Source organism: Gouania willdenowi, chromosome 6 (genome assembly GCF_900634775.1).
Source record: "Gouania willdenowi chromosome 6, fGouWil2.1, whole genome shotgun sequence".
Classification (NCBI taxonomy): domain Eukaryota; kingdom Metazoa; phylum Chordata; class Actinopteri; order Blenniiformes; family Gobiesocidae; genus Gouania; species Gouania willdenowi.
The window spans coordinates 56,557,004-56,574,421 of record NC_041049.1 but is presented as its reverse complement, the minus strand read 5'-3'; the positions used below and the strand labels follow the sequence as shown (position 1 = coordinate 56,574,421).

At 46.3% G+C, this 17,418-nt stretch overlaps 1 protein-coding gene across 1 annotated transcript; it reads right to left on the bottom strand.

Moving 5' to 3' along the window:
- Nucleotides 1–147: 147 nt before the first annotated feature.
- LOC114466207 (olfactomedin-like) lies at nt 148–17,305 on the bottom strand. Its single transcript, XM_028451778.1, has 5 exons — nt 17,231–17,305; nt 16,949–17,128; nt 11,020–11,232; nt 10,781–10,913; nt 148–1,096 (listed from the first exon to the last, which is right to left on the bottom strand). The coding sequence occupies exons 1-5, from the start codon at nt 17,279–17,281 to the stop codon at nt 228–230; spliced, it is 1,446 nt and encodes a 481-aa protein (XP_028307579.1). The 5' UTR covers nt 17,282–17,305; the 3' UTR covers nt 148–227.
- Between the last annotated feature and the right edge of the window lie 113 nt (nt 17,306–17,418).

The following is a 17,418-nucleotide window of genomic DNA, read 5'->3' as shown; positions in this document are numbered from 1 at the left end:
CCAGCAGATGTAAATCTGCCTTTAAACGCTAACAGCTGCTGTCTGGTTTTGCCTCGTGGTGACCATTGCTGCGCATCAGCTACAATTCTACATGTTTTTGTTAAGGGTTATGAAAAGCACACAAAAAATATCAAACTGGAGCAAATATTTAGATTTTGTTATTTGATTTATTGATTTATTTTGTTAACTTTGTGGTTCACAACATTAAAAACCCTTCTTTGGTGAACCTAAGGGTTCCAGACTACACCTCGGTAAGAAGTCTTGAAAGCCAGCAGGTATCCTGCGTTGTACATGTAGAGCTGTTTGTCAGTGGGGTTGTAGCTCAGACTGGATACTGCCTTGCCCAACTTCTCCATTGGGAGCACCAGCGAGTTGTCTTCTTTACTTGACGCCGTGTCAAAAGCGTAAAACACCTCCTCGTGGTTGTCATCCACGAAGCGTGTTGCATACAGCACGCCACATGCCATGAAAGCGTTGGTCACAGCCTTTTTGAAGATTCTCGTCTCCCATGTCTGCGTCACATTGAGAGTCTCGGTCTGGCTGTCCCACTCCAGCCGGCTCACTACTATGTTCCCGTGGTTTCCAACGGTGGAGTAGATTGCCCACAGCCCTGTCTCATCAGCCTCCACGTCCACGTCGCTGTTCGCCTCGCATTCATAGTAACAGTATGGAAACCTGTTGTTGTAGCCTACTCTAGTGCCTGGAAGTGTTGCTCGTTTCACAATGTTGGTGTTCAAGTCGTAACGACAGATATCTGCAGATCGGTAGCAGTGATAGTAGAGAGCGTCACCGTACAAGACAGCACCAGGACCCTCGCTGGCCTTTGGGTCGGTTGGCGATGGGGCAAAGATGAACTGTTTGGCGTTTTTTATGGTCAAGAAGTCTTCGTAGCTTGGGTAAACACGCAGAAAGTTCCCATAAATGTTGCTGCTCACCAGAGGAAGAACCCAATAACTGTTTTTCTGCTCTTTGCTGTTTTCTTGGGCCTGTTTGCCCCACGAACCAGAGACCAAGGCTTTTCCAGAAGGACTGACCATTGTAGTCACAGGTTCACTTATGTTGGTGATCAGACCTTTGTAGCATTGAGAATGTTCACCTGGAAACACAGAGATAAAATTAAAGTTAGATGATGACGATGATCCCGACTCAATAAAGTCACAGGAACAAAAAAGTTGATAAATATTGTGCATTTTATGGAAACACTTTACTTGGAGTTTTATATATAAAGGCTGACATTATTATGACATGACACCTCTCATTTGCATGAATAAGGTGCCACGAAGGCTGTCATTAATGGCACGTTTCCATTGGTGGTATTGGCTCTACACGGCTCCACACTCCTCGCTTTCGGGACCCGATGCTGTTTTTCCCGGAGTGTTTCCATTGAGCACCAGCCTGACACGCAAAACTGCCAGACTCCACAAATTGCACTTTTTTGCTGCCATCCTCACAAGATCGCCAACAAAAATCTTTGTGCCTATGTCACTGTAACGACGAGGTGACGTTACACTTATGAACTGTTGTAATTTAAAAAAGAGTCAATTGTAATACTGTGACAAACTGCAGTGCTTAATGAAATTAAGAGACACATTTTTGTTGGTTTAATTAATTTATTGGTCAAATGGTGAAGCACATGGTTCAGGCCACAGGATTCATCTAGTGATAAACACAGAAAATACATTTCAGTTAAGTGATAAATAACTTAGCAGTGACATGAAAGATAAAACAATTAAATATGTTCTGGTATTTTGCATGTGATTGAAATGTGATCTTCAACAAAGCTTACCTGTGCATGCTCTCTTCCTCTTTCCTGAGGTGTTCGGGTAGAAGAATTCCCCGGGGCTTTTGGACACCTTTTTATAGTTCCAGGTGGGAGAGACCAAGCAGAGACTAGGAACAGGGGAGCTGGATGTGTGTAGCTCAATGTAAATATGTAGTTTAAAAATTTAGGAGATGTGAATAAGATTAATGATATTAATACAGGGTTAGTGTTTGTGATAATGTCTGTTAGGAAGTGTTTGTGTAAATATTTATGTTGTACTTTTAATATGCACATTATATGTCACCCCATGCTTGGTACAGGCTAATTAGTGGTACACCTGTATATAAGGACATTCAATCTGTTCAGTAGAGAGTGGAATGGAGATTGAAGTACATGGTGCTTGTGGTGCAAACTAAAAAATAAACAGATAAAACTGATGCATCAAAACCTGGAGCCTGGTTTCCTTATTGACTGCCTCCACTGCTACGGTTGATCCTTGACAAATGGTGTCAGAAGTGGGATTTTGCCTGCACTTTAAGGAGGAACCATGACCAGAGGAAAGAAAGGGGAGCTGATGGTGGAGCCAGATGATGGTGAACCAGCTACCTCAGCAGAGCGGCAGGGTGCATCAGCAGCCAGCAGCCCAGACGGGTTGGAGGAGTTGACAAAACTGGTAAAATCTCTGGTCCACTCCCAGGCATCAAGGGACCAGCAGATGGAAAATGAGTCTGGACGCCAAGACCAGAGATGGAGAAGTATGCAACACCAGTTTACTCAGATTCAAGCACAGATGAGAGAGTTAAAAGAGGACAATGAGAACAGAATTCTTGTTCCAGATGAGCACAATGATGACATTGATTATCATAGTGGGGCTCCAAGCCAACTCCAGCAGCAGGAGGAGCTACAGCAACCTACACCAGTGAGGACACCTAACATCCTGCGAGAGCCAAAGCTGTTACCTCTCTCTCCTAGTGAGGATATTGAACATTACTTGACCACGTTTGAAAGAATTGCTACTGTCTGCCGTTGGCCAAGAGACGAGTGGGCTATTCAGCTGATCCCTCTACTCACTGGTAAGGCACGGAGTGCTTATGTTCACATGGATATTGCTGACACGGAGGACTATGATAAACTCAAAGATGTCATTTTGGCTAAATATGAGATCACAGCTGACACCTATAGGCGAAGGTTTCATTCCCTGGACATCAACCAAGGTGAATCACCCCGTGAACTCTATGTGCGGCTGAAGGATCTATTCAATAAATGGACAAGGCCAGAGACTTCCACAGTTAAAGACATATCAGAGATGTTAATACTGGAGCAGTTTCTGAGAATGGTGGGACCTGAGCTTGAAGTCTGGATCCGAGAGGAGGCTGCCCGTCTTGCAGAGGTTTTTCTGTCAGCCAGAACGGGATCAAGATGAACCACTTTGAGCCGAGACAACAGCTTTGCCAGACGTAAGTCCAATGGAGGTGAAAGGAGTGGTCATTCACAGGTCAGACATCAGTCTAGCTCAAGACAAACTTCCCGTAGTAGACCAAATAGTAATAAGAAATCTTTTTCTGCATCCAGGCAGGATGTGCGTTATCAGTGTAATGAGATTGGTCACACCCAATACACATGCCCTGCCACCAGATAAAGTAAGCCCTCTCTTCTATGTTCCTTTCCCAGACCCACCCACCCAGGACATTCTCAAGTTCAGGGTGAAGCACTTACTACCCCTGCACTAGTAAATGGTCAGCGAGAGGAGGCCCTTCTTGACTCGGGTTGTTTTCAGTCTGCTGTTCTGCCTAGTTTAGTGCCAAGGGAAATGTGGAGTGAGATGACTTCCAACATTAGTTGTGTACATGGGGATAAGAAGTTGTATCCCACAGCTGAAATTTATCTTACAGTAGGGGGTCAGACTTATCTTCTCACGGAAGCATTATTGCCCACACTTCCATATCCAGTTGTTCTTGGGCATGATGTTCCAACTCTACTTGACTTAATAGAGCAGGAGAGATGATTTAAACACCACAAACGTCCTGTTAATAAATCAGTTCAAATTGCCCAACCAGCTGTATGCAATAGTGTAATGACTAGGGCACAGAAAGAAAGAAATACCCTAGAAGAGTTACCTTTTTTTCATTCTGACCTAGGGTCAGAACCAGTGAAGCGACGTAAGTCAAAGGCCCAGAAAAAGAGGGAAAAGTTGTGGAGTACAGCCAGAATCAACGGTGATGAAGCATGCCCCGAACTGGTTGTTAATGATCTGGTCCCTTCTGATATTGTTAAGCTGCAGCAAGCTGATCACACATTAAAACCATGGTTTGAAATAGTCTCAGAGATTGAAGGGGTGAGTAATGGCAGAGTAAATTGTGTCTCTGACATAGACTATATTATAAAAGATGGCATACTTTACCAGCGACAAGGTGAGGTTGAGACGTTAGCTTTACCACAGAGCCTTACATATAAAGTAATGGAGCTGGGTCACTCAATCCCATGGGCAGGTCACCTAGCATTCCAAAAAACACTCTGCAGGGTAGGCAGTAGATTTGCATGGCCGAGAATGTATACCAATATGAAAAACTTTTGTGCATCCTGTGAGACATGTCAGGTAACATTCCCTAGAACTGTAGCCCGTGCTCAACTACAGCCGCTGCCGATCATAGATACACCATTTGAAAGAATAGGCATAGATGTAGTGGGTCCCCTTGAGAGGACAAGCTCAGGAAATCGGTACATTTTAGTAATATGTGACTATGCCACGCGTTACCCCGAAGCCTTTCCTCTTAGAGCTGAGAAAGCTAAGCACGTTGCTGGCTGTCTTCTACAACTCTTTTCAAGGGTAGGCATCCCAAAGGAGGTTCTCACTGACTGTGGCACAAATTTTCTTTCTAAGCTGTTAAAGCAGGTGTATCAGTTGTTGGGGATAAAGCGCATTAAGACCACTCCCTACCACCCCCAGACGGACGGTTTGGTTGAAAGATTTAATCAAACTTTGAAAAATATGTTACGTAAGTTTGTATCCAAAACTGGGTCAGACTGGGACCAGTGGCTTCCCTACCTACTGTTCGCCTACAGAGAGGTGCCACAAGTGTTGACAGGATTTTCCCCCTTTGAACTGTTGTATGGTCGGCAGGTGAGGGGCCCACTTGACCTTCTCAAAGAGCATTGGGATAATCCAAAGGCTGAGCGTGAAAATGTGGTGGCTTATGTCCTGAAGATGAGGGACAGATTGGAGCAGATGACGGCACTGGCACATGAACACATGAGATTGGCAAAAGAGAGCCAGAAGACCTGGTACGACAAGAGTGCCAGAGAAAGAATTTTCCATCCGGGGCAAAGGGTGTTGCTGCTGCTCCCATCCAATGACAGTAAGTTGCTGGCGAGATAGCAGGGTCCTTATGAGATCACAAAATGTCTTGGTAAAGTCACCTATGAACTGTATAGGCATGATAAACAAAAGAAACATCAGGTATTTCATGTTAACCTGTTGAAAGCATTTAAGGAGCCTTCATTTGAGCAGTCGATCCAGAACCTTCTCATCTGTCCTGCAACGGAAGAGGATGAAAAAGAGCCTTTACTTCTTCCCGACATTGCTGAGAATGCTGCGGTGGATGTGTCGCATCTGACCCTGGTCCAGCAGAAGGAGGTGAGAGTACTTTTGGATCCAGAGCTGTTCCAACAAAGGCCGGGTTTTACAAACCTGATCCAGCACAAAGTCCACCTTAAGCAGGATGCTTTTCCCAAGCGCAGGAGCTACAGGATCCCAGAAAGGTTGGCTTAAGAAGGAGATCGACTCTATGTTGCACATGGGCATCATTGAGACTTCAACCAGCGAATGGTGCAGCCCGGTGGTATTGGTCCCGAAAAAGGATAGTTCATTAAGGTTCTGCATTGACTTCAGGTACCTGAATTCTGTATCAAAGCTTGAATCCTACCCAATGCCCCGTATTGATGAACTTCTGGAAAGAGTGGGAAGGGCAGAGTTCATTACAACGCTTGACCTAAGTAAAGGTTATTGGCAGCTGGCCCTTGCACCAGAGTCTAAGGAGCTCACAGCTTTTATAACACCCTATGGCAAATTCCAGTTTCAGGTGATTCCATTTGGTCTCCAGGGGGCACCGCCAACTTTTCAGCAACTGATGGACCAAGTGCTGAGAGATGTCCCACAGTTTGCAGCAGCTTACCTGGATGATGTGATTATCTTCAGTCACTCCTGGATGGACCATGTTGCTCACCTTCGGCAGGTGCTACACCGGATTTAGGATGCTGGGCTGACCATTAATCCAGGCAAGTGTGCACTAGCGCGCCACCAGGTAGAATACCTGGGCCATGTTGTTGGACAGGGGGTTGTCAAGCCTCGTGTGAGGAAGGTGGATGCCATTCATTCGTATCCTGTGACGACCACAAAGAAAAAGGTGCGTTCCTTTCTTGGATTGGTGGGTTGGTATAGTAAATTTGTTCCTCATTTTGCTTCTCGAGCAGCCGTATTAACTGAACTCACCAGAGCCTCAGCCCCAAACAAAGTAAAGTGGACAGACGAATGTGACAGAGCGTTCAGCGACCTCAAGACAGCAATCACAGGTGAGTCTGTTCTCCACAGTCCAGATTTTTTTTCGCCCGTTTACACTACAGACGGATGCTTCTGGTGTTGGCCTGGGCGCAGTGCTTCTGCAGGACAATGAGGAAGAGCGGTGCCCTGTTCTTTTTCTAAGTCGTAAATTACAGGACAGAGAGACAAGGTACTCAACAGTGGAGAAAGAGTGTCTCGCAATGAAGTGGGCAATCAGTGCTCTACGTTATTATCTGCTGGGATGTCACTTCCTTCTAGAGACGGATCATCGAGCACTGCAATGGCTAAACAGGATGAAGGATTCTAATATGCGTCTGACTAGTTGGTATATTTCCCTGCAGCCTTACAACTTTACAGTACAGTACATTGCTGGAAAAGACTTTCCAGAGTACATGAGAATTGAGGATCTGTACTGCTGGAGAAGGGGGAGGAAATGTAACAACGAGGTGACGTTACTTATGGACTGTTACACTTAAGAACTGTTGTAATTTAAAAAAGAGTCAATTGTAATACTGTGACAAACTGCAGTGCTTAATGAAATTAAGAGACACAATTTTGTTGTATTGGTTTAATTAATTTATTGGTCAAATGGTGAAGCACATGGTTCAGGCCACAGGATTCATCTAGTGATAAACACAGAAAATACATTTCAGTTAAGTGATAAATAACTTAGCAGTGACATGAAAGATAAAACAATTAAATATGTTCTGGTATTTTGCATGTGATTGAAATGTGATCTTCAACAAAGCTTACCTGTGCATGCTCTCTTCCTCTTTCCTGAGGTGTTCGGGTAAAAGAATTCCCCGGGGCTTTCGGACACCTTTTTATAGTTCCAGGTGGGAGAGACCAAGCAGAGACTAGGAACAGGGGAGCTGGAAGTGTGTAGCTCAATGTAAATATGTAGTTTAATAATTTAGGAGATGTAAATAAGATTAATGATATTAATACAGGGTTAGTGTTTGTGATAATGTCTGTTAGGAAGTGTTTGTGTAAATATTTATGTTGTACTTTTAATATGCACATTATAAGTCACCCCATGCTTGGTACAGGCTAATTAGTGGTACACCTGTATATAAGGACATTCATTCTGTTCAGTAGAGAGTGGAATGGAGATTGAAGTACATGGTGCTTGTGGTGCAAACTAAAAAATAAACAGATAAGACTGATGCATCAAAACCTGGAGCCTGGTTTCCTTATTGACTGCCTCCACTGCTACGGTTGATCCTTGACAGTCACATTTTTAGACCAGGGCTGTTTTTTTGAAACCTCGACAAAAGAAGTACTAAAAAAAGCAGCACCAGGTACCACAGAGGAGGTCCTGTTTCCAAGTGGAAACGTGTAAAAAGAGAGTAGAGCTGAACCGAGTAGATAGTGTTGTTCGTTACACTAACCTTAACCCTAGTTAAGCCTAGATTTCCCCACCTAACCCAAAAATGCCAACATAGCTCCTGAGGTATCATAATTTAGCAAAAGGTGTCATAATTTAGCAAGCAACACTTGACAGCTTAAAGTTCTCCTGACCTGCCACGAGGAGGGAATTTCAACAGATGCCTTGATTATGGGCGGGGCTCGTGGAGGAGATAAGACACGTCCATTCTATACTTTAAAATCTCCAGTGAACAATCTATGCTATGTTAACTAGCTACTCATTACTCAATATACCTCTATTCACTCTTCTCTCAATCCAACCTACTCACCACAGATTGTAGAGCCCACAGGTGCTCGTTTCTATGAAAGGGGCGGGGTTAACAGTGCTTGCTTGTGACGCAAGATGGTCCCAAAATGTTGCATGATCTTGTTCTCAGCTAAGAGCAAAAATCAATTGTAATAGTCGGGTTTCAACCCATAGAGGGCAGTCGCTGACATTTTACAGCAAAATATTTATTGTCGTCTCTGGTCTTTGGAGAGAAAGGACGTGTGTTCACTCGCTCCGATAACACGACCTTGGGAGATTAACAGCTTACAGCTGCAGCTGGACAGCCTGAGAAAACTTGGGCCCAAGACGAAAAGAAAAAGGGTTAAAAAACCGCCTGCAGGCCATACAGAACCTGATCCGGGTTTGGAAGAGGTCAAGGAGATGATACGAAACGTCAAAGACGATCTATCGTCTATCAAAGACGATCTATCGTCTATCAAAGACGATCTATCGTCTATCAAAGACGATCTATCGTCTATCAAAGACGATCTATCGTCTATCAAAGACGATCTATCTGCACGGGTCACAGCCGAGATAAAGTTGTTGGAAAAGATGCTGGAAAAATCACGGGAAAACCTTCAAAGTGAAGTAAAGGTACTGGAACAACAGAATGTAAAGAATGCTGAAGAGATAAAACTGCTAAACGCGAGGGTTGAAGAGCTGGAACAAAAGGAAAGAGAGAAAGATGTCATCATTACAGGCCTAAAGATAGCACCCAGGTTGAGACAGACAACGGAAGCGAGTGACAAAGACACAAAATCGATTGAACAACAGGTCATTGATTACCTGGAGTCAAAGGACATTGTCCTGAACCCTAATAACATCAACTCCTGCCAACTCTTGCCAAAGCGTGATGACACAAGAGCTGTGAAATTCACCTTCACGAATCTGAAATTTAAAGGAGAACTATTGAAGAAAGGCAAGAAATTGAAAGAAACGAAGGTTTTCATGAATGAACACCTGGCAAAACAAAACGCAAGCATCGCATAGAAGGCATGCCAAATAAAAAAAGGAGGAAAAATTCTGAAGACGTGGACAAGAAACTGCAGGATTTATATCACACCACTGGGAGAAGAGAACGGAAAACCAATTTTCATCAAAACGATGGAAGACTTGGGAAAATACGAAGGATCCACCAAAACAACAACATTACTGATCATGGTAATCATGGACATGGACCCAGATCAATATAAACACTGGAAACAAGACTCAGACTGTGCTTACTTTTCGGAGACTGAATTCAATGTGGCACTGTCAGAAACTTGGCTAAATGAACAAAAAGGTATGAACTTTACGATAAAAGGCATTATACATAAAAGATAACAATGAAATGGAGAATGTGTAACAGTAAAAATAACGAGACCAAGATATTAATCTGTTGTTTGTATCCTGATTGCAAAATAGACATATTTAATGAGAACCGAACCAAAATGATAGATGGAATATTCATAAATGACATCTCCGACCATTTACCAATACTTACAATATTTAATACTAACGACAACATCCACCCAGGAACATACGCAAACACATGCAAAAAAAAAAAAAAAAAAAAAATACATTATATAAAAAACATCTTAAAGACAAAACATTGAAAACAGAACTACATCCTATGGAAATTACAACAAATACTACATACCAAAACACTGAAGATAATCTATTCTTCCCTTATTGGGTCACATTTAAATTACTGCTTATAAACTAAGACATAGTATTGTGTTTACACGAGAAAGGGTTAAATCTAACATTGGAAAACACAGCACTGTCAATAGCTATTAACAGCTAGAATAACCTTGATGCAGAGACAAAACAAGGAACTTCGAAAGATGAAGTATTCTTTTGAACTGGAGGAACGTAAACAAAGTTGGGGAATGAAATCTGCAGGGAACAAGGACGACACGAACAACGATGAAGAGGAGGAATGAAAAAAGACAACACTGACTACAGATGAGAATAAATCCTACATAAAAAAGGACAAAAAAAGGACAAAAAAAAAAAAAATGAAATTGTGTTCAGAACAACCTAAGACTGTTTGACCAGAGAGACAAGCTTTGATGTAAATTTTCTGTGTACAAAACAGGGGATGGGACTTGGATAAGCAAACTGCTTCTCTCGTCTCCTTTTTCGGCATGTACAAAAAAAAATGAAAAAAAGAATAACAAAACTTCTGTGAATGCAACCATGTCGGAAATAAACTGAATGAATAAAATAAATAAAAAATATGCTAAATTAAAATAATTTTATAAATATTGAGCGTATCAATCAACAGCAACACTTCATACCCCAAAGACATTTGTATTCAGCGGAAAAAGGGATTTTGTGGTTTAGTTACTTTTTAATGAAAGCCTTTATGATACCTTATTCATGCTAATGACAGATAATAACAGCGTAATGTCAGCCTAATGTATAAAACTTCAAGTAAAGTGTTACCAATTTTACTAGCTTTACAATAATTGGCAATCAATTTAAGGTCCAGATAGTTATGATTTCATGAATTTAAAAAGCACAAAAACAAAAAGTTGAAAAACATTTGTTTTCTGTAAAAACAATTTTTTAATTTATTAATTTTTTTGTATGTTTGCAGGTTATATTGCACAAAGACTAAAGTATTTGTCATGTGTAACACTAGTATCTGTTTTTCCTGCTCAGAACTGAAGTTTCCACTGACATTGATTAAAAAAAAAGAAAGAAAGAAAATCAAACACAATCATTTTATTTTGGTCGGATCTCTTTTTGTATAATGAACACATGCATGCACACTTGCCTCTGAAGTCTTTGGGGATGGTCTTGCTGGACTCGACGCTGTTCTTCAAATAGCGTAATTTCTCTCGGACGCTCCTCATGTTCATTGTGTCTGACATTTTCATCCTGGTAACATCATCGCGCAGTTTGCTCATCTAATATTTACACATAATTTAAAGTCATTTTTTTTCTGACTGGAAATGCATGAAATTCACAAAAAAAAGTCTGTGATTGTCACACTGTGTGTGTGGGTATGTGTACCTCTGTGGAGAGTTTGTGTGTGTTAGCACTGTTCAGCTGGCTGTGGACAGCACCAATGTCTGTCTCCAGCTGACCCAGCTCCTCGTCCAGTCGGCGCAGGGTCAGAGCCGTGTACAGGCCTCGTTGGTGGAGGTACTGGAATGGCTGGACTCGGGTTGTCAAATTTGCAAGCCAAGTTTCAAACTGAGGGAACTGCTGGATGGAAATGTCTAGCTGAAGTGGAAAATCAGGAGGGAGAAAAAAACAAAACATTATTAGAACAATTCAACTATATGAATGTCCTGTTACTCAAATGATCTTTTTTTCTTCTTTTCTTTCACTGGTTCCTGCTTCTCCCTCCTTAGCTAATGGTAGCAACAGTGGCTAATCTCTCATCTAAAAGTGTGCTGCTGCCACATTCAGGTCATATTTTGACTGAACAAAATTCTTTACACAATTTTAGATCAGGTCCAACTGAAGACTCTGCGTGTCAAGTTTCACTCTGATTGGACAAAACCCCAAGGAGGATTTTGAAAAAGTAGGTTTTCCAGTCTCCAGGCTTTGAAATCACTCCATGCGTACCACCAGTTTGTGAATGGTTGGGTGAAAGATGGCGAATAGGAAAGGGCTTGTGACAGGCTGGGTATGCAAAACTATTTAAGTAAACAAGGCAATTTATATCATGGATTTCAATAAGAGGGGAGGAGGGGGACCCCGGCGGGCATCGAAGCTGAAGAGATCCGCCGAGACCCGGCTATTGTGTTTCAATCAGGAGGACGGCGACTGTGTGCTTTAGAGAGCAGCTTTATTTTTTGTTAGCATTACCCACACTTCCCCGGGAGACCGGGCTCCCGCTTACGTCACACTGTCAACACACACACACACAAATATGCAGGTCACAGTGGTATGTAACATTTACCCCCCCCTTAAAACATCTGAACAATGGTCATGAGCTAAGACCCCCCCCCCTAGTGCACAAACTAACATCAAGGCCAAACGGCCAACCTGGCTAGATAAACCGGGTAGACTGCCGCTTTACCCGTATAGCCCGGTGGATTATTCTGCCACCTCACAGGCTATACACTATGCTGGTGCCTTAAAAGTCAGTAAGATAGTCATCGAGGTACAAGGGCCTCTGGCGGGCTCGGACCGGACAGGGTCCAGCCTGCAGGGGTTCAGCCCGCACATCTGGTCCAGCCTGGGTCTCCGCCAGTACATCTGGAAGGTCCCAGACCCCACTGGTGCAGCGTGGATGAGCTGCGGCTTGCTGATCCGCCACAGACGGTTGCTTCACCCGCCGGAGGCGGCTGACATGCCAGCGTGAACCATCGGTAACGCGGAAGGTGGCTGGCCCCAGTTGTGCTGTGATCTGTGTTGGTGCAGACCAGAAAGAGAGCAGTTTGTGAGATCGAGTGGGTCGCCGGACTCGGACCCAGTCTGATACGGTGAGTGTAGGCGGTTTCACACGGTGTCTCCTGTCAAACCACCGCTTCATTGTACGTTGTTGCTGATCCACTCTGTCGCCTGGGGAGGGTGTTGCTGTTGGAGTAACTCTCACCGGAGGGCGCAGTCGGTCCAAAGGAAGTTGTAGTTCACGCCCTAGCATCAGTAGGGCTGGAGAGTTGCCAGTGGTAGTGTGGGGTGTTGCTCTGTAGTGCAGTAGGGTGCTCTGCAGTGATGTTGAGAACGACAGGCCATCTGCCATGTGTGCTCTGAGCCCGTTCTTAAGGGTCTGATTAAACCTCTCCACGCCTCCGTTGGCCTGCGGGTGGTAAAAGGCAGTCCTAATGTGCTTTATCCCCCTCCCCTCTGCAAAAGCCACAAAGTCAGCTGAAACAAACTGAGGCCCGTTATCAGTGGTGATGGCGTCAGGGACACCCCAGTGAGCGAACAAAGAGGAGAGGAAACCGATGACCACTGTAGTGGTGACAGACCCGGCAGGCAGCACCTCCGGCCATTTGGAGTGGAGATCGTATGCTACCAGGAGGAAGCGCTGATGCTGAGGGGTGCCATGAAGTTCACCACAAATATCCACCTGTATGTGGGTCCAGGGAGCCCGAGGCCACGGCACGGGCTGCAAGGGTGGGGGTGGGGGAGAGCCGGTCTTACCACTGGTGAGGCAGGCTGTACAGTTTCTGACCAGGTCTTCGATGTCGCGGTCAATGCCCGGCCACCAGACCAGGCCCCTGCAGCGTTGTTTGACCCTCACGACGCCCAGATGGCCGTCGTGGACCATGGCCAGGACCCGTTCTCTCAAAGTGCTCGGGACCACTGTGCATAGCCCTCTCGCCACGCAGACGTCATTCCAGCAGGAGAGGTCCCCTCTGACCCGGTGAAAGGGCGCTAGTTCCTCAGGAACCCTGGCAGGCCAGCCGTTACGAATGAAAGTGCAGAGCTGGGTGAGAACAGGGTCCTGTGCAGAGGCCGACTGAAGGTCTTTCAGTGAAACAGCTGCCTCGAGGGGCGTGTGGAGCAAGAGGATCAGTTCCGGTTCTGAGGAGTCCTGGCTGGTGTCTGGTGCAGAGGCAGGTGTGGCTCTGGAGAGGAGATATGCTACCACATTCTCCCTGCCTGGGGTAAACTGTGTGGAGAAGTTGTATGCCTGTAGCCTCTCAGACCACCGGTAAAGCCGCAGCGGTTTGTGGCCTGAACCGGTTGTGACTAGGAGGGCCGTGAGGGCCTGGTGGTCGGTCCGTAGTGTGAAATGTCGACCGTAGAGGTACATGTGCCACCGCTCACATGTCCAGACGCAGGCCAGCGCCTCCCTTTCACCCACAGAGTACTTCTGTTCTGTTGAAGTAAGCGCTCTAGAAGCGAATGCCACTGGACGCTCAGTCCCTTGGTGAGATTGAGACAGGACCGCACCTACCGCAGTGTTGGATGCATCGCAGGTCACGAATGTGGGGCTGTCGAGGTCAAAGTGGGCCAGAACAGGTGAGGAGGTCAGTTGTGACTTAAGCCGGTGGACTGCAGCAGAGCACGCAGGAGACCAGATCCAGGGTGCATCCTGCTTCAGGAGAGCACGCAGCGGCGCAGTAGTGTCTGAGTAGAGGGGAAGGAAACGCAAGTAAAACGCAGTCATCCCCAGGAACGATGATAGTTGCGCCGGGCAGGAGGGTTCAGGCAGACGCAGGATAGCGTCGACATTCGAGTGCAGCGGGCTTAGCCCCTCAGCGGTCAAGCGGAACCCCACAAACTCAATAGCCTGAGCCGCAAAGATGCACTTCTCCCCATTCAGTGTGAGGTTGTGACCGGCGAGCACATCCAGCACCCTGGAAAGGCGGTCGTCATGCAGGGCGGATGTTGCTCCGTGCACCACAATGTCGTCCAGGTACACAACCACCCCAGGAATGCCTGCGAAGATGGTGGCCATGATTTTCTGGAAGCAGCTGGGAGCGGAGCTGAGTCCAAAGGGCATCCGCGTGTAGCGAAAGACCCCCATGTGGGTCACAAAGGCGGTGAGGTTGCGGCTGCCAGGGTGTAGGGGAACCTGCAGGTAGCCCTGGCGAAGGTCAAGCTTCGAGAAAACTGTTGAGCCATGAAACTGTGCAGAGAGCTCCTCCACTGTGGGCAGTGGGTATCTGTCCGGGACCACCGCTTTGTTTACCTGTCTGAGGTCGACACAGGGGCGGAGGCCTGCCTGTCTTCTTCTTTGCCACCACCAGATTGGAGATCCAGGGCGATGCATCGACTCGTTCGATGATGCCAGCATCCAGCAGTTTCTGTAGCTCGCCAGTGACATCATCACGCAAAGTGAGGGGCAGCCTGCGCAGAGGTTGGATGACAGTCTTCACAGCTGGGTCGATGAGCGGTTGGTGGTTGAAGGCAGTGAGGCAGCCCAGCCCAGTGAAAAGCGATGGCCAGTGCAGCTGCCGTGGCGTGGTCACGGTCAGGATAGCAGCACCCAGATTGTCAGTGATGGCGAAACCCAGGGCGCAGAACAGGTCGAAACCGAGGAGGTTGGCACCATGCCGAGACACCTGGAACGTAAATGCTGGGAGGGTCCTGGATCCATAACGAACAGAAAAGGTAGCAGTGCCCAACATGTTAATTTTAGTGTGTCCATAGCCGTACAGCTCCTCTGCTCCTGCTTTGATAGTGTGTCTGGGAAAGAGTCGCCGAACCGTGGACTCACTGAGAAGAGACCTGGAGGCAGCCGTGTCCAGTAGCAGCGGTAAACACACGTTATCCAGCTCCACCATGCACCAGGTGAAAGGTCTGTTGTTGGCACCCACCGAGTGAATGGTGGTCGGGCTTGATGGGCGGGATGAGTGGCGCTGGGTTCTTGTGGGAGCGGGTGCTGAGCGGCACACCTTAGCAAAGTGATTGAGCCTACCGCAGCGCTGACATCTCTGTCCCGTGGCTGGGCAAACCGGTGCCCTTGTGGCGTGGGAATACGAGCCACAGTTCCCGCATGGCCGGCGTGCTGAGGCACCCTGACGTCCCGCGACGTTAACCTCGAGCTCGGTGTGAGGAAAAGCGGGGCCGGGAGCCTGGCCTGCCGGTGTCACAGTCTGAGCTAGCAGAGTGGAGAGAGAAGGAGGCGGACCTGTAGCTGTTAGCCGCGATGCTAGCAGAGCAGCCGACTCAAGCTGAAACGCCATTTCCACTGCCTTAGACAGAGTCGTGTCGTCCGGGGACATAAGCAGTCTCTCACGCAGTTTGTGATCAGCTGCGTGTTCGGCTAACTGATCCCGAATAAACTCGTCCTCTAGGTGTTCAAATTTGCAAACGCTAGCTAAGCATCGGAGGTCCGTGACGTACTGATGGACGGACTCACCGGGCCTCTGTCGGCGCTGTCTGAAGATGATTCGCCGGACGATGACGCTCTGTGGAGCAGCGAAATGTCCAGTCAGTAAGGCAACACAGTCCCGATACTTATCCGCGGGGCCGAGCGTGCGGAAAATACGTTGTCCCTCGTTTCCCAGGCTGTGGATGAGCAGGGCTTTTAGCCTAGCATCGCTAGCGTCAACTACACCGGCGGCGGTGATAAACGTCTCAAAGGACTCAAACCAGCGGGGCCACGGGATCGGCGGCTCGCCCGGCAAAGCGAGGAACGGAGAGACAGGTGAGACGGGAAAAAACTCCATCCTCGTCGCCAATATTGTGTTTCAATCAGGAGGACGGCGACTGTGTGCTTTAGAGAGCAGCTTTATTTTTTGTTAGCATTACCCACACTTCCCCGGGAGACCGGGCTCCCGCTTACGTCACACTGTCAACACACACACACACAAATATGCAGGTCACAGTGGTATGTAACACCGGCTTCCTCTGCCGGGCACCGGACATTGCCCCACACACGCTGGGTCGCCCATCCGCTCAGACCCCAGGCGAATGGGGCAGACAACGGCGGCGAGGCCAAATAATGGGGGGAAGCGCCACCAACGTGGCGAGGTCGGTCGAGAACCAGTTCTCCTAACCCCCTATCAAGCAAGACAACTACAAACATACACAGAATGACAGAAAAACACACAAAATTACTACAAAATCTAATTGTTTCCTCACTTAATGCTTAGATTGGTCATATTCTAAATGCTGACATGAATGTTTATAATGTGGCCCTTCGATCAAATAATCACATCTTTGTGGCCCCCGCTGTGATAGAAGTTGCCCAACTCCGTCTTAACCCCGAACCTTAACCGTAACCCTAACCCCACTAGATCCTTCCACCTAACCCAAAAAATGTCAACAAAGCTCCATAGGTGTCATAATTTAACGATCAACACTTAATGACAGGCTTCATGACACCTCAATGCTCATGATAATTATAGCATAATGTCAGCCTTATGTATAAAACTTCAAGTAAAATGTTACCCAAAAAACTACTAAACTCCTTGAAATCCTATGTTTCAGCAGATTGTATTTACTCTATTAATTTAATAATTCTGCTTCACATTTACTTGTTTTGCTTTCAACATTTGTGACATCCTAAAATGAGTAGTTGCCTTACCTGTTCCTCCAGGTTCTTCAAGGATCCTTCACAGGTTTGAAGTTCATTCAGAACGGTCTCATACTTCCTGACAGGAAAGGCCCATATGGTAGAATTCACCTGGCATACGCACGAGTCACCTTTCCTGATACCTGAAATCCGCTGAGTCGGGCCATTGACCTCCAGTCCTGCACAGTGACACTGATGTTTGAGGGAGAAGTTATTCAAGACATCACGACAAAAGTCAGAAAACAACAATAGATACTTTTCATACAGTACAGGTAATCATTAGAAGACACTCACTGTGGATGTCAGCATCAGCAGCAGCATCAGTGACAGCAGCAGCAGAGACATGGTGGATGAATGACTTCCCACATTATTCTGTATTTTCTTAAACTCGATCACAGTGACACACCCTCTGCTGACTTAGCATTACGGGAACTTGAAAATACAAAATTTCTCAACAGCCATGGGGAAATTAAAAGTCCCTC

Excerpts from the sequence above, each read along its gene's own strand:
- LOC114466207 (XM_028451778.1), bottom strand. The coding sequence starts at position 17,281 with ATGTCTCTGCTGCTGCTGTCACTGATGCTGCTGCTGATGCTGACATCC. Across the intron at positions 17,129-17,230 it reads TGCTGATGCTGACATCCACA|TGTCACTGTGCAGGACTGGA; the intron begins GTGAGTGTCTTC and ends CTCAAACATCAG. Across the intron at positions 11,233-16,948 it reads TGAAGAACCTGGAGGAACAG|CTAGACATTTCCATCCAGCA; the intron begins GTAAGGCAACTA and ends TTTCCACTTCAG.